The sequence below is a fragment of the Ailuropoda melanoleuca genome, chromosome 1 (assembly GCF_002007445.2).
Source record: "Ailuropoda melanoleuca isolate Jingjing chromosome 1, ASM200744v2, whole genome shotgun sequence".
In the NCBI taxonomy this organism is placed as follows: Eukaryota; Metazoa; Chordata; class Mammalia; order Carnivora; family Ursidae; genus Ailuropoda; species Ailuropoda melanoleuca.
The window spans coordinates 12,252,011-12,271,242 of record NC_048218.1 but is presented as its reverse complement, the minus strand read 5'-3'; the positions used below and the strand labels follow the sequence as shown (position 1 = coordinate 12,271,242).

Sequence of the window (19,232 nt, the reverse complement as noted above, 5' to 3'; positions counted from 1 at the left end):
TAATCTTAGGGTCCTGGGATCGAGCCCCACATTGGGCTCCCTGCTCAGTGGGGAGTCTGCTTCTCTGCCTCTCTCTCTTTCCCTCTCTCTCTGCCCCTCCCCACCATTCGTGGTGAGAGCACCACCATAGAGAGAGCACGAGTGGTGGGGAGGGGCAGAGAGAGAGGGACAAGCAGACTTCTGCTGAGTGCGGAGCCCCATATGGTGCTCAGTCTCACGACCCCAAGATCATGGGCCTACATAAACCAAGAGTTGATTGCTCAACTGACTGAGCCACCCAGGTGCCCCAAGAATTGCATTTCTATATTTGATTTTCCAATTAAGGAGTCTGGACTCCTCCCTTAACCTTTTTTTTTTTTTTTTAAACAATTGGGATGTATATAAGTATTTCTCCTGTTTCTCTTCAACCAGGGCTTCGTGCCAGGTAGCAAGCATGGTGCTTGCACAGAATAGATGCTCAGGGAATCCAGGTTGCTTACTTGGGTTGGCCAAGCATGTAGTTCCAAAGGCAGCCCTTGGCTCTGCCCACCTGCTCAGGGACCGGACTTGACCCGGTGCACTGGGGCCCCGAGCTGCGTGCTGGCTGCTGGACCAGTGCACGTCATTTTATCTTGTTCACACAGTGAATGACCTCGGTTTTAGAGATGTGCCCCTGGCCTTCTGACAGCCCCCCATCTCTCCAACCCTCTTCCCTTTACACTCTGCCAGGTTTACCTCTTCTTTCCAACCAGCCTGGCCCACCATCATTTATGATACCATGTGGTACCATCTTGTTTATATCCAAAAATACTCCCTCACCAGCAACGAGAGTAGCTGAATGGCCCTATGTAAGTGCTTTTCACATTATCATTTGTTCTCATAACCACCCTGCAAGGTAAGTATTCTTAGTCCCAATTTATCAATGAGGAAACTGTCTCCATGAGCTTATATAGCTTCTCTATTTTTGAATTTATGTCTGCTCGACTCCCAAACCTGGATTTTCCTACTATACTGGGCTGCCTCTCTCCCTTTTCTTATTTTGTTGGGTATAAGATGCTTCCTCTCCCTGCAGATTTGGGGGAATTATCTATTGCTTTTATGTTCTGAGTAATGTCAAAATTGAGATGTCCAAATTGAAAATATGCCAGTTTCATTAAGTCTCTCACCAATACATCTTTATTTTTCTTTAAAGATTTTATTTATTTATTTGAGAGAGAGTGCGCACGTGCGCATGCACGAACAGGGGGAGGGGCAGAGGGAGAGGGAGAAGCAGACTCCCCACTGAGCACAGAACCCAATGTGGGTCTCGACCCCAGGACCCTGAGATCATGACCTGAGCCAAAGGCAGACACTTAATCGACTGAGCCACCCAGGTGCCCCTCACCAACACATCTTTAATTTAATGATTCTATCACTCATATTTGCAATGATCTCTATACATCTATCGTATAATAGCACTCTTTTTTAGATTAAGGTGGGAGAATTTTTGCCGAGTTGAAAGAAAAAGACAGCGTTAGTCCCTGTGAGTCCCTTGTGCATGCTTTCAAAGAATTGCCCCTCATCTCTACCATGTGGTTTGAAAACTTAAGCTTCTGGGACCTTTCCAATTCCTGCTTCTAGACAGTCTCTTTCTGCTTGTTGGCACTTGGCGTATCGCAGAGTCGGGAATGCCGTTCATGGCTTGCACATGTTTCAGCCAGCTTATCTTTACATCTCTACATCTCAGTGATGGTGCTTACACATTCCAAACAGTCCCTTCCGCGCAAGAGAGTTTTATACCATGAAGTCATGGAAGTGAAGCCGAAGGTGAGGTGTTCGCAGTTGCAAGGGTAGAGCCAGCGCCAACTGAGATCTCTGAGAAGGTTCCACTGTCAAATCATTGTTGCTGCTGCTTTTGCCTTGGGGGTGATAAGGAAGGAGCCTCGGGTGTGGGGGTGTACTCCACTTGCATCTCCTGGGCTACACGACTGCAAAAGGTCTGATGGCTGTGTCTGTGTCCTCTAGCCCTTTCCCTAGGCATGATGTCAAGGTGCCCCCACAAACCAGTCCAGACTATGGAAGGCAGACTGGACATGGAGGAAAGTAGGTTTTGCACTGGAGCGGTGTGGGTCGCGTGTGATGTGGAGCACGGAGAGGGAGCTCTCTCTGTGGGTCCTCCCTACCCTGGGGCCTGAATGGAGACCCCAATTAACTACCTTAGAAGAGTGGAGAGCAATGAGAGGCCATGCTCGCCGTGGCTTTCCAGAACAATGGAGAATTTTAATCCCTTGTGTCCATGAAACAGGGATTTTCAAGATCCTAAGACAAACTTCAGAGAACTCTCCCGATATTTTCAAAGTCCTTTTTGGATAGTAATGCAATGTTGGTGATGTCCAAAGAAATAGAATTCATCAGTAGAGATTAGAACTAAAATTACTTGTGCTCATCAGCAATTTGTGAAGATGCCGAGCGCGTGGTTCTGAAAATAGAACAGAAATGCACATCCAGTCTGTTCTTAGCTCTTCTGGGTCATCATACTCTGCAAAACGCTTGCGGTAGCCTCGGCTGTACGGGTCCTTTGAGGGTAAGCGACCGAGAAGTCTCAGAACCATCACGAACTCATAGCCTCCACATGTCAATTGAGGAAGCCCACATCTTTGTTGTTTGACCAACAGATGGCCGTGATTAGGCGTCCAGATGACTCTTGCAATATAGGGGAGTCAAGTGAAGGGAGATAGAGATTCCAGAAAGAGGAGCTTTTTTTTTTGGAGATCAGTTTGCTTTTCAGACCGTGGAAGAATATTTTAGGAAGTTTTATTTGGAGACCCAGCTATAAAACTTAGAGTATTAAATGTACCTCACAGCTGAGTGAGTGTCTGCATGTATACTTTTACCCACTCCATTCTTGATGAGAAATGACCTTGTGGTGACCACACCAACTGGATGGGAACCCACTGGGGGAGTTACCCGGTGGCATGACTAAGTAAAAGTTGTTTCTTTGGGTGGATTCTGGCATCACCATCAGCCCCTCTTTTGATGGCTTGATTTCTACCCTGCAGAAAATGGGTTGACAGAAGACACCCACCATTCTGTAAGAACAGTATTAGAATGAGAACAAAAGCCTGTGAGAAAGTGACTTTTTTTCGAGAGGTTAGATTATGTTAGAAAACTGAAAGATAGCTTTGGAGGGAAGGGTAGAAAAGTTTGGAAACCAAGCAAATTAGGACTGTGTTCTGGAGTCTCTTACTTGGTATATTGGAAATTGGGTATCATGGGCAAAGCTACCTAAAAGGATATTGTTTATAGTGCCAAGACGATATGACCGTTCTCCATAAGCGAAGGAGCACAGAATGAAAAGAAAATCATAGTCCCACAACTCAAGCAAGACAGACCATCTTTATTTCGAAGTAATCCCTGGCATTCTTTGTCCATCTGTGTTCATGTGTATTCTCCTGCTGGCAGTCTGGGGGCCTGTGACCTTCCTGTGCATTACACATGTTTTCCCATGTCGTGCAGTTGTCTTACATTGTTAGAATCTTTAAGAACACAAATATCTACTTGGAGATGAACCAGCTTCCTATCCTTAGTGCCTGGATGGAAGGCAGGTGCTTCGTTAAATATTCGTTTAACGAAAGGAAATCCAGGGCATTTGGAAAAAATCATTTTTGCCTGGGATGGAGAGGAAAGGGGGCTGGAGGGATTTTATAGTTTGTCAGTTGCTTCTCATATTCTTTCCTTATGTACCATGCTCAGCATAACCGATGTGACCACAGCATGCTTCGGTCGGCTGCAAAATAAGGACGGATTTGATTGGCATACATTCTGCCCAAGCAGCCCCTTCGTTTTGAGGGAGAGCACAAAAGGAAAGGGCCCATCAAGTAGACATGGGTTTATTAGTGTGGCGCCTCCTGGAAGTTTGTATACAAGCTAGGCATTTAAAACTCGGGTGGCTATTACAGGGTTTACTTACACTTTCACTGAAACTGGCTCTCTGATTGGCTTGGCCACGTGGGCGTGGGCTCAGGCTGGTCGGGGTGCTACGTTGTCCATTCAGAGTCTGGGGACGAAGTGGACGGCCATGCGAAATGGCTCTAAAAGAAAGAACCAGCGGTTCCTGGGTAGCTCAGTCGGTTAAGCGTCTGACTCTTGATTTCAGCTCAGGTCATGATCTCAGGGTTGTGAGATGGAGCCCCGTGTCGGGCTCCGTGCTGGGTGTGGAGCCTGCTTAGGATTCTTTCTCTTTCTTTCCCTCTGCCCCTCCTCCACACTCTCCCCCACTCTAAAAAAAAAATAAATAAATAAAAAGACCAGAAAGAAAAAGCAGGACCTCCCCTGGTTTCTTGAGACGCTCTGTGTGTCACATGGTGGGGGGCAAGTTAGAGGGTATAATTCTGAATGCCTTTACCCTCTGGTTCCTTCCTCAAAAACCCACCTGGAGAACAACCATTTTCTCTTTACTTTCTTTTATCCCTTCAAGCCTGGAAAGAGAATAGCTCTTGGGCTCACCTTTAGAGATGGGCTGTGAGATCAGACCACAGGTTGTCCTGGGAGGTGTGGGGCATGAGGAGACCCGAACTGGTTCTTGCTTCACCGTGTACCAGTTTCATCCCTCGGACAGATATCTTAAACTCTTTGGACTTGAGGCACCCGGAGATCCAGAGAGTAGACCGGTGCTGGCGATGACTCCGGAGAGGGGGTGGGCCACCTGCCTTGAGTCTCAGCGGCATCTGCGTTCAGCCTGTAACACGGGTTTGTTTGCCGAATGTCTTCCCAGGCGCCATCAACTTCCTGCGCTCTCTCCTGGAACCAGATCCTGTGAAGAGGCCCAATATTCAGCAAGCACTGGCGAATCGCTGGCTTAATGAGAATTACACGGGCAAAGTGCCATGTAATGTCACCTATCCCAACAGGTAATGAAGTACACACAGATGGACCCCTTCTCAGGCCAGGTGGGGCTGCCTTATGAGCCCTGAACACTTCTGGACAGGAAGCGGTACACGATCCAAGGAAAAGCTGTGTTTTCTCGTGGCCACCCATCATCCACGCCCATACATCCAGGGGCAGGCCCACCTCAGTGCACAGGAGGAAGTATAGATGGGGCCACCCCATGTGGTTGTGCGGAGTGTGCCCTGCATGGGGCCCCCAGCGGAGGGTGGGTGGAGGCCGGACTCCACGACACATTCCCCTTGTCATACTTGCCCCGGGGGGCTTGTGTCTTCACAGAGTGGCGCCTCCTTCTAATTCACACAAAGGGACCGTTCAGCCTAGCTGTGGCCTGAGTGAGTGAGTGTGTGTGTGTCTGTGTTTGAGTGTTTCTGTGATGGTATCTGATTGTGTTTGAGTGTGTGTGAGATTTAGCCTCAGGCAGAGTCCAGGGGGATTGGCCTTCTCCCCTTTCCAACCGCCCCTTGGGCCCCTCTGCTGCTGCTTTGCTCCGATGTTTAGTTGAGCCCCGAGCCCCCTGCTTAGAGTGGTGGGGGCAGGAAGAAGAGGCGGTAGAAGGAGGCACTTGCTTCAGGCCATCTTTCCCTGCGGACTTCCTGTGAAGGCATCACCTTAGCAGCTCCCAAGAGGAGAATGCTTCAAGCAAGGCTCAAGGGTGGGGATCCACAGCGTGGAAACCCTGAGGGGCACCTCGTGGTGGCCCACACGTCTCCATTGCTGCTGTCCTGACTGCAGATTTGAAAACAAGTGCAAGAAGACATTTCCTTGTACTTTTTTCCTACTCATCTGACCTATTGTTAACTGCCGGGATTGAAGGCATGAGGCCCCTCACCTTGGTTCCTTTACAGCAAACATGAAGACCACATGGGTCACATACCTTCCAGGACTGGGACCCACACCCTAAGGCCTGGGACTGCTCACTCTAGTCTGAAGCCCAGATGAGAACAAGGACCACTGATGAAGGGGGACAGGTATTTTCAAAATGTCAAGGAAGGTCTGGAAACATCCACCAAGCCATAGGAAAGCTGTCGCACTGAGTTCTCCAAATAGGATGGGCAGGCAGGGCTCTGTCTTGGGGAGAAAGTTCTAGAAGAACTTAAGAGGCCACGGGTGGAGTCTGCATCCGTGCTACTGAGCCAAACTTACACTCACTGTAGATGAGGTGGTTTCACTCTGTTGCCATCTAGAATTCTAGCATTTGAGTCTTGAGAGGTAATTGAAACAAAGTCTAGGTTACTTAGGTTACCGAGGGAACCTGGAAACAGACTGCTGGTTTCCAACACTGGCTCCACTTGGCCCGTATCTGAAACAGACACCAGAAATATTACCTCCACGTGAGATGGAAAGCAAAGCCGAGGAGCCATGGCTCATTACCAATACTCGCAAAGGACGGCAGCACACAGGTATGCTTTCCGTCAGAGGAGGGGGCGCTGGTGACAGCCGTGTGAGTCATTACACTAATGTAATCGCTGCCTAAATGAACATAATCAATCCACTCGACGTGGCAGCCGTTCAAAGGCTGGGGAGCTGGTATTAGAAATACAGTCGCCCCCTCTTGTCGGCCGTAGACTCATCCACGAAGCGGCGCCTCGTTCTGCAGCTTTTCCACACGTGGTAGTCAGGCATTTGTACATTCAAACTTAAACTCAAGGATCCTCAACTGGTTTTTGCCAGATTAGCAGTTTTTTGCCTTTGGACTTGGTCAGAAGCATAAAGGCTGCACATGAACGAGTTGGGTTGTGAAAATGGTTACGATCATGTATATTAAACAGCCGCTTACTATCTTCTGTTTATACAAGTTCCATTGGTCATTTTGGACCAGAGGTAAATTAATGTTCCGTTTTAAAGTACTGAAACCAGCAATCTGAACTCTTGCAGGAGGTAGGCTTTTTACAGTCTTGATTTTGAAAAATATGTAAGGCAAAAAAAAAAAAAAAAAAAGAAGAAAAAAGAAACAGTGCTTTTAATGGTTATTTTTCAGGTTTGACCAGAGCAGGGATAAATGGAGTAAGAACATGTGATCAGGGAAAGGAATATAGACCGTATTATATGGTATATTTTATAGCTTCCCAACAAGCCTAGCCTCAGATTTCATTATTTTAGATGTTGTTAAAAATGTTTTACTTTTGGGAAAGAGCGAAAATACAGGGCTTATGTTTTATATCACTCTTCTGTAAAGCCTTCTGTTAAGTCATTTGGGCTTCCAAGTTGATCTCCAAAAGGCAAGAGGAAAACATCTTCAAAAGTCAACTTTTTATAATAAATATTCATGCCAGTCAGTCAACAGTTTGCTATATACCGGGCCAGCGTCCCTATGCTAGGAGCGGATATTTTTAGGGAGGTGACCTTGGCTGCCTGCCTCCATCTCCCTGCTCGAGCCTGGACAGTTTCCCACCGTCGTCCAGTTAGCGCCAGAGGTGGGCGGGAGGGAAAGGAGGTCATTGTCAACAGGGTGGAATTAGGCCAAAGTTGGTATAACAAGGTATTTAATGCAGATTTACTTAGAATTACACCTAGTGTTCTGGAACATTTTACTAGTGTCCATATCGTCCAAACATAGGGAGATCGTAAAAATAAATAACTGATATTGCAGACTTCCAAATGTCCACGTTGCTTATTGAAAATGTTTAGTACTGTCAGTCAACAGAGTCGACAGTGTCTTTCAGGAGACCTCTCCTATTTCTGAAGACAATGGATATGAAGGGCAGAGATGGGGTACCTGCCCCTGCTTACTGCGCCCTTCTCCCCTCCACCACCCAGCCCCACCCTGGTGGCACCCCTCTTCCGGAGGGCTCTCTCTTCCGGGGCCTGCTCCGGGGTAGAGGGCGGGCTGCCGAGGGTGGTGGTGGGTTGATTGGCCAGGGGCGGCTCACACAGCCGTGATCTGATTGGCCCGGGGTGAGGCCATGAAGCCGTGGTCTGATTGGCCAAAGATGAGGCACAGGGCAGTGGTCTGATTGGCCAGGGGCAGGGCCACGCCCGCACAGACATTACCGGGTAGTTTCCAAAATCGAGCCTTCTGCTTTAGTAAGTGCTTTTGCAAACTTCAAGTCATTATATTCTTTTTAGAAAACACTATTTTTTTTTATCACTAGTCATTCTTACCCCTTCCTATCCGTTGTCTAGAATTAGTGATTTTATGGCCAACAGGGAGGGGAAGGCAGATTTTGTGGTTCCGTGGGCGCCTTTTCTTTGGGTGGCACTTACCCATATGTAGTGAGGGACTGCAGCCACAGGTTATACTGATGGGTGGTGGAAGATGGTCCGCAGACCTAGGTCTGCTCTTGCTGCCCTTTTCAGCTGGCCCGTGAATTTGGCAAGTCAGTTTCCTCTTCTGTATCATGATGGAGTTGTCCTGTGTGGTTTGTCAGGGCATTATGGGTTGGGGGGTCCCATAAAAAATGTCCTCGGACCCTTGGTGGAGGGTTGGTGGGCTACAGACCTCTCCCACCGGATAGGCTTGCTTCTCAGGGTGCCCTATTTCTATCTCTCTTAAGGGATTTAGTAGGTTCTATTTGATGGGGTACCCCCGCTACCATCACACACACACTCTATACTCCTCCGCCTGCTGTCTTGTTCTCCATAGCCCTTCCTCGGGTCTGTTTATTTGAGAGCTGCTGAGTGTAGAGGTTTACCATCTAGACTCTGAGCTAGGCTGCCAGCGTTTGAATTCTGGGGCTGCTACTTCCTGCCTATGTGACCCCAAGGTCACAAGTCACTTCACAGCTGCGGGCCTCAGTTTCTTTCATCTGTAACATGGGGATAATAATAGTACCTACTCACAAGATTTTCATGAAGACTGAGTGAATTTATTTTGTCTGTTCGCCACTGGAACGTTGACTCCATGAGACAGGGACTTGTTGAAGGAATGAATAAATGAATGAGTGGATGAGTAGATAAATGAATAACAGGCATTCATTTCTAACCAAGGAGTTTATCTTCATAATACTCCTGTGAAGCAGCTTTAATCTGTCTTCCGGGAGCACCCTACTTTACAGCTGAGCCCCCAGTTCCCTCTTGGTGAATGCGGGATCTCACACTGTTCCTTTAAACACAGTCTGGGTTGACTTCTGAATGTGTTCCTTTCCCAGCCCCACTTACACCCAACTCAACTGTGGGCTCTACCCATGTCCAATAAACACATTTTTAGAAAAGAGCGCCAGATTGTAAAGAAATTTGGGGATAATTGGGGAAATCTGAATATGGTGTAGATATTAGAGAATACTAGGCAATTATTACAAATTATTAAATTGGGTGTGTGGATGGAATTGTGATTCTGCAGCAGATATCCTTGGATCTTGAAGGTACACACTGGGGTGTGTAAGAATGAAAGGTCATGATGTCTGTGATTTCAAATACTTGAGCACTAAATAAACAGATAAGTAAATAAATGAAGAAAATAGGGCAAAGTGTTAACAGTGGTGTCTTCTGGTGTTGGGTGCACAAAGGGTATTTATACTCTTCTCACTAGTTTTCTGTCTGTGTGACATTGTTCATAATAAAAAAAGTTAAGTGGATGGATGGATGGATGGATGGATGGATGGATGGATGGATGGAACCGACTGTCCATAAGGGCCCTGGTTGGTGGGGGGTGGTGGGTGCTTTGTGCCGCCATGTTTGTGAGCATCACTAAGGAGGCCCCGGGGCCTCTCAGTGGAGGCGGAGAGGTGACCTGTGCTCTCTCTGCTGGGCAGGATTTCCCTGGAGGACCTGAGCCCGAGTGTGGTGCTGCACATGACGGAGAAGCTGGGCTACAAGAACAGCGATGTGATCAACACTGTGCTCTCCAACCGCGCCTGCCACATCCTCGCCATCTACTTCCTCTTAAACAAGAAACTCGAGCGCTATTTGTCAGGGGTGAGTGGGGCCCTAGTGGCAGTTTTCTCTGCTCTCCGTGGAAAAAGGAGCTCTTACACCTAGAGTGTTTCTCAGTTGCTGACACTTGATCTGAGCTGTTAATTGAAACTAATGGGAGGCAGGGTTTCTGAATGTGGGATAAAATAGTAGCAGAACCCGCTTCTCGGGTAGCTCGCGCTTTTTATCTGAGGTTTTTCTCAGATACCCTCCCACGAAGTTAAGCCTTGGGCAGCACTGGGAGAGATTCAAGCCACTTTTTCCCTTCACTTTCTCTGTTGCCTTTTCTGTCTACCTCTGAGTTCCTTGGGTTCCCATGTGAAAGGCACCGGGCACTTCTGTGGTCATAAAAGTTGGGGAGCTGTGCCTCTCGGGCATTCATCTCTACTGCATGATTTATGAGGAGGCCATTCTTTATATTTACTTCTCTGGAAAGTAAAAATGAAATTGAGCTTTACTAGCTTGACCCTGGTGCCTTCAGCCCGGGCGTCAGAATGCAGGTGTCCTGTGCCACCGGGAAGGTACAGCTGGGAGTCCTGTAGCCTGGTGGCGGGCGGGGGGACCGTGGTACCCTCATGCCTCGGTCACCTTCGTCCTTCTGCCACAAGCAGGTCATGTATGCTTGGGGAAGGCATGTACATGCTTCGGTACCTAGTTTTGACTAAATCATCTCTCTCCACTTAAAAATAATTCTGCATAGGAAACTCAATCAAAGGCAATATGGTTCTGCATACTACTCCTGTTTCTCCTACTCGGAAGAGGGGAGACTGAGCAGTTCTGACAGGAAGTCAGCCTGTTAGAGAAATTCAGAATTATCAGGAAGCCCGTTGGAAATTTGGTTGGAAATCCACGGTCACGAAGGGCGACCCTCACCCAGTGTGTATGGCGCCTTGGGATCTGACGGTGTGGGGCTGTCACTGTTAGGAAGACATTTAGAAAACAGAACGTGAAGAACTTCTAGAGTGTTTTCAGTGCACTGTTTGTTTGTTTTCAGTGCTATTTAAAGTCATGTGATTTCACAGTATTCGGTATTTCACAAAATTCCACTGAACAATAGGCTTAGAAACCTTTTGTGAGGTTTCCATCTTAGCGCTAAAGGTGACAGTCCACCTACAATTGGGGAAACGATGTCCTCTCTGCCGTGGCAGGAAGGACCACACAATAATGCCCGGAAGACAAGCTGGTCAGAGTGTGTCTCTCTAGCAAATAGATTTGGGAGATGTCTAGAAAACGTTGCTGAATAGACGAAGAAGCTCATTGGGAGGCTTGTTAAACAGTTGGACGAGAGTGCAGATGTTTCTAAGCTGACTCAGGAGATTTGGTAGATTTTGCTCCAATGGGAAATTATCCACAGAAGTACTTTTTGGGTGAACCGCCAAAGGAAAGATCTACATGAAGAGAAGCATTCTCAACAGTAAAAGGCTTTTTAAAAAAAGAACAGTGTTTTGGGGGGGGAAAAACATGCCCTGCGTAAGCAGTGATGGGATGACACTTCTGATGGGGACGAATGCGCAGCTTTGAGACTAGATGTTCGAGATGGTGTCGCAGCTGCAGGAAAGCAACTATAAAAGAGAAGTTGAGGCCAGAAGACGGGATTTTTGATACCATATTTTTTTTAAAGATTTTTTTATTTATTTGGGAGAAAGAGAGAGTGTATGTGTGCGAGGGCGCGTGCCACTGCTGGGGGGGAGGGGTAGAGGGAGAGAGTCTTAAGCAGGTTCCACACTGAGCTCAGACCCCAATGCAGGGCTTGACCTCACGGCTCTGAAATCAGGACCCCGAGATCAGGACCTGAGCCAAAACCAAGAGTTGAACGCTTAACCGACTGCTCCACCCAGGTGCTCTGACACAGTATATTTTTTATATCATTTTATTAGGTGATAAGGAGTAAGAGAATCTCTTGTACCATGCCCACATTCTCTGTTCCCCCGTGATGATGAACTTGGAAGATATTGGACTTGAAGCTGCTTCCCATTTCCTTTTTATAAGAACACCACATGCCCCATGTTTCTTTCTTACCTTATCCTTTCAAGTTCCTATTTGATATTTTTTTTATCATGTATGTGATCTGTTAGTACAGTGGTTCCTGCTTATAGTTACAAATAAATATGCATATATTGTAGGTGCCTTCCTATACCTTGTTCACTCATATGGGTTCAAGGTCACACCATTTGGGGACCACTGTGGTAGAAGATCGTAGTTAAGAATTTAAATAGCTGTCAAGTAGAAGGAAGAACAGAGGATCAACACGCTGATTTTTTTTTTTTTTCAAATGATGACTGTTGTTCAAAAATTCGTTTTTAGAAAGCGTCTCCATGAAGCTGACTATAAAATTCACAATTCCATATTTATTTATTTATTTATTNGGCTGGTCGGGGTGCTACGTTGTCCATTCAGAGTCTGGGGACGAAGTGGACGGCCATGCGAAATGGCTCTAAAAGAAAGAACCAGCGGTTCCTGGGTAGCTCAGTCGGTTAAGCGTCTGACTCTTGATTTCAGCTCAGGTCATGATCTCAGGGTTGTGAGATGGAGCCCCGTGTCGGGCTCCGTGCTGGGTGTGGAGCCTGCTTAGGATTCTTTCTCTTTCTTTCCCTCTGCCCCTCCTCCACACTCTCCCCCACTCTAAAAAAAAAATAAATAAATAAAAAGACCAGAAAGAAAAAGCAGGACCTCCCCTGGTTTCTTGAGACGCTCTGTGTGTCACATGGTGGGGGGCAAGTTAGAGGGTATAATTCTGAATGCCTTTACCCTCTGGTTCCTTCCTCAAAAACCCACCTGGAGAACAAGCATTTTCTCTTTACTTTCTTTTATCCCTTCAAGCCTGGAAAGAGAATAGCTCTTGGGCTCACCTTTAGAGATGGGCTGTGAGATCAGACCACAGGTTGTCCTGGGAGGTGTGGGGCATGAGGAGACCCGAACTGGTTCTTGCTTCACCGTGTACCAGTTTCATCCCTCGGACAGATATCTTAAACTCTTTGGACTTGAGGCACCCGGAGATCCAGAGAGTAGACCGGTGCTGGCGATGACTCCGGAGAGGGGGTGGGCCACCTGCCTTGAGTCTCAGCGGCATCTGCGTTCAGCCTGTAACACGGGTTTGTTTGCCGAATGTCTTCCCAGGCGCCATCAACTTCCTGCGCTCTCTCCTGGAACCAGATCCTGTGAAGAGGCCCAATATTCAGCAAGCACTGGCGAATCGCTGGCTTAATGAGAATTACACGGGCAAAGTGCCATGTAATGTCACCTATCCCAACAGGTAATGAAGTACACACAGATGGACCCCTTCTCAGGCCAGGTGGGGCTGCCTTATGAGCCCTGAACACTTCTGGACAGGAAGCGGTACACGATCCAAGGAAAAGCTGTGTTTTCTCGTGGCCACCCATCATCCACGCGCATACATCCAGGGGCAGGCCCACCTCAGTGCACAGGAGGAAGTATAGATGGGGCCACCCCATGTGGTTGTGCGGAGTGTGCCCTGCATGGGGCCCCCAGCGGAGGGTGGGTGGAGGCCGGACTCCACGACACATTCCCCTTGTCATACTTGCCCCGGGGGGCTTGTGTCTTCACAGAGTGGCGCCTCCTTCTAATTCACACAAAGGGACCGTTCAGCCTAGCTGTGGCCTGAGTGAGTGAGTGTGTGTGTGTCTGTGTTTGAGTGTTTCTGTGATGGTATCTGATTGTGTTTGAGTGTGTGTGAGATTTAGCCTCAGGCAGAGTCCAGGGGGATTGGCCTTCTCCCCTTTCCAACCGCCCCTTGGGCCCCTCTGCTGCTGCTTTGCTCCGATGTTTAGTTGAGCCCCGAGCCCCCTGCTTAGAGTGGTGGGGGCAGGAAGAAGAGGCGGTAGAAGGAGGCACTTGCTTCAGGCCATCTTTCCCTGCGGACTTCCTGTGAAGGCATCACCTTAGCAGCTCCCAAGAGGAGAATGCTTCAAGCAGGCTCAAGGGTGGGGATCCACAGCGTGGAAACCCTGAGGGGCACCTCGTGGTGGCCCACACGTCTCCATTGCTGCTGTCCTGACTGCAGATTTGAAAACAAGTGCAAGAAGACATTTCCTTGTACTTTTTTCCTACTCATCTGACCTATTGTTAACTGCCGGGATTGAAGGCATGAGGCCCCTCACCTTGGTTCCTTTACAGCAAACATGAAGACCACATGGGTCACATACCTTCCAGGACTGGGACCCACACCCTAAGGCCTGGGACTGCTCACTCTAGTCTGAAGCCCAGATGAGAACAAGGACCACTGATGAAGGGGGACAGGTATTTTCAAAATGTCAAGGAAGGTCTGGAAACATCCACCAAGCCATAGGAAAGCTGTCGCACTGAGTTCTCCAAATAGGATGGGCAGGCAGGGCTCTGTCTTGGGGAGAAAGTTCTAGAAGAACTTAAGAGGCCACGGGTGGAGTCTGCATCCGTGCTACTGAGCCAAACTTACACTCACTGTAGATGAGGTGGTTTCACTCTGTTGCCATCTAGAATTCTAGCATTTGAGTCTTGAGAGGTAATTGAAACAAAGTCTAGGTTACTTAGGTTACCGAGGGAACCTGGAAATAGACTGCTGGTTTCCAACACTGGCTCCACTTGGCCCGTATCTGAAACAGACACCAGAAATATTACCTCCACGTGAGATGGAAAGCAAAGCCGAGGAGCCATGGCTCATTACCAATACTCGCAAAGGACGGCAGCACACAGGTATGCTTTCCGTCAGAGGAGGGGGCGCTGGTGACAGCCGTGTGAGTCATTACACTAATGTAATCGCTGCCTAAATGAACATAATCAATCCACTCGACGTGGCAGCCGTTCAAAGGCTGGGGAGCTGGTATTAGAAGTACAGTCGCCCCCTCTTGTCGGCCGTAGACTCATCCACGAAGCGGCGCCTCGTTCTGCAGCTTTTCCACACGTGGTAGTCAGGCATTTGTACATTCAAACTTAAACTCAAGGATCCTCAACTGGTTTTTGCCAGATTAGCAGTTTTTTGCCTTTGGACTTGGTCAGAAGCATAAAGGCTGCACATGAACGAGTTGGGTTGTGAAAATGGTTACGATCATGTATATTAAACAGCCGCTTACTATCTTCTGTTTATACAAGTTCCATTGGTCATTTTGGACCAGAGGTAAATTAATGTTCCGTTTTAAAGTACTGAAACCAGCAATCTGAACTCTTGCAGGAGGTAGGCTTTTTACAGTCTTGATTTTGAAAAATATGTAAGGCAAAAAAAAAAAAAAAAAAAAAAGAAGAAGAAGAAAAAAGAAACAGTGCTTTTAATGGTTATTTTTCAGGTTTGACCAGAGCAGGGATAAATGGAGTAAGAACATGTGATCAGGGAAAGGAATATAGACCGTATTATATGGTATATTTTATAGCTTCCCAACAAGCCTAGCCTCAGATTTCATTATTTTAGATGTTGTTAAAAATGTTTTACTTTTGGGAAAGAGCGAAAATACAGGGCTTATGTTTTATATCACTCTTCTGTAAAGCCTTCTGTTAAGTCATTTGGGCTTCCAAGTTGATCTCCAAAAGGCAAGAGGAAAACATCTTCAAAAGTCAACTTTTTATAATAAATATTCATGCCAGTCAGTCAACAGTTTGCTATATACCGGGCCAGCGTCCCTATGCTAGGAGCGGATATTTTTAGGGAGGTGACCTTGGCTGCCTGCCTCCATCTCCCTGCTCGAGCCTGGACAGTTTCCCACCGTCGTCCAGTTAGCGCCAGAGGTGGGCGGGAGGGAAAGGAGGTCATTGTCAACAGGGTGGAATTAGGCCAAAGTTGGTATAACAAGGTATTTAATGCAGATTTACTTAGAATTACACCTAGTGTTCTGGAACATTTTACTAGTGTCCATATCGTCCAAACATAGGGAGATCGTAAAAATAAATAACTGATATTGCAGACTTCCAAATGTCCACGTTGCTTATTGAAAATGTTTAGTACTGTCAGTCAACAGAGTCGACAGTGTCTTTCAGGAGACCTCTCCTATTTCTGAAGACAATGGATATGAAGGGCAGAGATGGGGTACCTGCCCCTGCTTACTGCGCCCTTCTCCCCTCCACCACCCAGCCCCACCCTGGTGGCACCCCTCTTCCGGAGGGCTCTCTCTTCCGGGGCCTGCTCCGGGGTAGAGGGCGGGCTGCCGAGGGTGGTGGTGGGTTGATTGGCCAGGGGCGGCTCACACAGCCGTGATCTGATTGGCCCGGGGTGAGGCCATGAAGCCGTGGTCTGATTGGCCAAAGATGAGGCACAGGGCAGTGGTCTGATTGGCCAGGGGCAGGGCCACGCCCGCACAGACATTACCGGGTAGTTTCCAAAATCGAGCCTTCTGCTTTAGTAAGTGCTTTTGCAAACTTCAAGTCATTATATTCTTTTTAGAAAACACTATTTTTTTTTATCACTAGTCATTCTTACCCCTTCCTATCCGTTGTCTAGAATTAGTGATTTTATGGCCAACAGGGAGGGGAAGGCAGATTTTGTGGTTCCGTGGGCGCCTTTTCTTTGGGTGGCACTTACCCATATGTAGTGAGGGACTGCAGCCACAGGTTATACTGATGGGTGGTGGAAGATGGTCCGCAGACCTAGGTCTGCTCTTGCTGCCCTTTTCAGCTGGCCCGTGAATTTGGCAAGTCAGTTTCCTCTTCTGTATCATGATGGAGTTGTCCTGTGTGGTTTGTCAGGGCATTATGGGTTGGGGGGTCCCATAAAAAATGTCCTCGGACCCTTGGTGGAGGGTTGGTGGGCTACAGACCTCTCCCACCGGATAGGCTTGCTTCTCAGGGTGCCCTATTTCTATCTCTCTTAAGGGATTTAGTAGGTTCTATTTGATGGGGTACCCCCGCTACCATCACACACACACTCTATACTCCTCCGCCTGCTGTCTTGTTCTCCATAGCCCTTCCTCGGGTCTGTTTATTTGAGAGCTGCTGAGTGTAGAGGTTTACCATCTAGACTCTGAGCTAGGCTGCCAGCGTTTGAATTCTGGGGCTGCTACTTCCTGCCTATGTGACCCCAAGGTCACAAGTCACTTCACAGCTGCGGGCCTCAGTTTCTTTCATCTGTAACATGGGGATAATAATAGTACCTACTCACAAGATTTTCATGAAGACTGAGTGAATTTATTTTGTCTGTTCGCCACTGGAACGTTGACTCCATGAGACAGGGACTTGTTGAAGGAATGAATAAATGAATGAGTGGATGAGTAGATAAATGAATAACAGGCATTCATTTCTAACCAAGGAGTTTATCTTCATAATACTCCTGTGAAGCAGCTTTAATCTGTCTTCCGGGAGCACCCTACTTTACAGCTGAGCCCCCAGTTCCCTCTTGGTGAACGCGGGATCTCACACTGTTCCTTTAAACACAGTCTGGGTTGACTTCTGAATGTGTTCCTTTCCCAGCCCCACTTACACCCAACTCAACTGTGGGCTCTACCCATGTCCAATAAACACATTTTTAGAAAAGAGTGCCAGATTGTAAAGAAATTTGGGGATAATTGGGGAAATCTGAATATGGTGTAGATATTAGAGAATACTAGGCAATTATTACAAATTATTAAATTGGGTGTGTGGATGGAATTGTGATTCTGCAGCAGATATCCTTGGATCTTGAAGGTACACACTGGGGTGTGTAAGAATGAAAGGTCATGATGTCTGTGATTTCAAATACTTGAGCACTAAATAAACAGATAAGTAAATAAATGAAGAAAATAGGGCAAAGTGTTAACAGTGGTGTCTTCTGGTGTTGGGTGCACAAAGGGTATTTATACTCTTCTCACTAGTTTTCTGTCTGTGTGACATTGTTCATAATAAAAAAAGTTAAGTGGATGGATGGATGGATGGATGGATGGATGGATGGATGGATGGAACCGACTGTCCATAAGGGCCCTGGTTGGTGGGGGGTGGTGGGTGCTTTGTGCCGCCATGTTTGTGAGCATCACTAAGGAGGCCCCCGGGCCTCTCAGTGGAGGCGGAGAGGTGACCTGTGCTCTCTCTGCTGGGCAGGATTTCCCTGGAGGACCTGAGCCCGAGTGTGGTGCTGCACATGACGGAGAAGCTGGGCTACAAGAACAGCGATGTGATCAACACTGTGCTCTCCAACCGCGCCTGCCACATCCTCGCCATCTACTTCCTCTTAAACAAGAAACTCGAGCGCTATTTGTCAGGGGTGAGTGGGGCCCTAGTGACAGTTTTCTCTGCTCTCCGTGGAAAAAGGAGCTCTTACACCTAGAGTGTTTCTCAGTTGCTGACACTTGATCTGAGCTGTTAATTGAAACTAATGGGAGGCAGGGTTTCTGAATGTGGGATAAAATAGTAGCAGAACCCGCTTCTCGGGTAGCTCGCGCTTTTTATCTGAGGTTTTTCTCAGATACCCTCCCACGAAGTTAAGCCTTGGGCAGCACTGGGAGAGATTCAAGCCACTTTTTCCCTTCACTTTCTCTGTTGCCTTTTCTGTCTACCTCTGAGTTCCTTGGGTTCCCATGTGAAAGGCACCGGGCACTTCTGTGGTCATAAAAGTTGGGGAGCAGTGCCTCTCGGGCATTCATCTCTACTGCATGATTTATGAGGAGGCCATTCTTTATATTTACTTCTCTGGAAAGTAAAAATGAAANGAGGCCATTCTTTATATTTACTTCTCTGGAAAGTAAAAATGAAATTGAGCTTTACTAGCTTGACCCTGGTGCCTTCAGCCCGGGCGTCAGAATGCAGGTGTCCTGTGCCACCGGGGAGGTACAGCTGGGAGTCCTGTAGCCTGGTGGCAGGCGGGGGGACCGTGGTACCCTCATGCCTTGGTCACCTTCGTCCTTCTGCCACAAGCAGGTCATGTATGCTTGGGGAAGGCATGTACATGCTTCGGTACCTAGTTTTGACTAAATCATCTCTCTCCACTTAAAAATAATTCTGCATAGGAAACTCAATCAAAGGCAATATGGTTCTGCATACTACTCCTGTTTCTCCTACTCGGAAGAGGGGAGACTGAGCAGTTCTGACAGGAAGTCAGCCTGTTAGAGAAATTCAGAATTATCAGGAAGCCCGTTGGAAATTTGGTTGGAAATCCACGGTCACGAAGGGCGACCCTCACCCAGTGTGTATGGCGCCTTGGGATCTGACGGTGTGGGGCTGTCACTGTTAGGAAGACATTTAGAAAACAGAACGTGAAGAACTTCTAGAGTGTTTTCAGTGCACTGTTTGTTTGTTTTCAGTGCTATTTAAAGTCATGTGATTTCACAGTATTCGGTATTTCACAAAATTCCACTGAACAATAGGCTTAGAAACCTTTTGTGAGGTTTCCATCTTAGCGCTAAAGGTGACAGTCCACCTACAATTGGGGAAACGATATCCTCTCTGCCGCGGCAGAAAGGACCACGCAATAATGCCCGGAAGACAAGCTGGTCAGAGTGTGTCTCTCTAGCAAATAGATTTGGGAGATGTCTAGAAAACGTTGCTGAATAGACGAAGAAGCTCATTGGGAGGCTTGTTAAACAGTTGGA

General features: G+C 47.6%; 1 protein-coding gene across 1 annotated transcript in view; it reads left to right on the top strand.

Annotated features, from left to right (window-relative positions):
• HUNK (hormonally up-regulated Neu-associated kinase) overlaps nt 1-19,232 on the top strand; it is a 106,581-nt gene that overhangs the window by 69,598 nt on the left and 17,751 nt on the right. The window contains exons 6-7 of the mRNA XM_034656314.1: nt 4,733-4,868; nt 9,597-9,759. Of these exons, the coding sequence (XP_034512205.1) occupies nt 4,733-4,868; nt 9,597-9,759 (299 nt within the window). The remainder of the gene's footprint in view (nt 1-4,732; nt 4,869-9,596; nt 9,760-19,232) is intronic.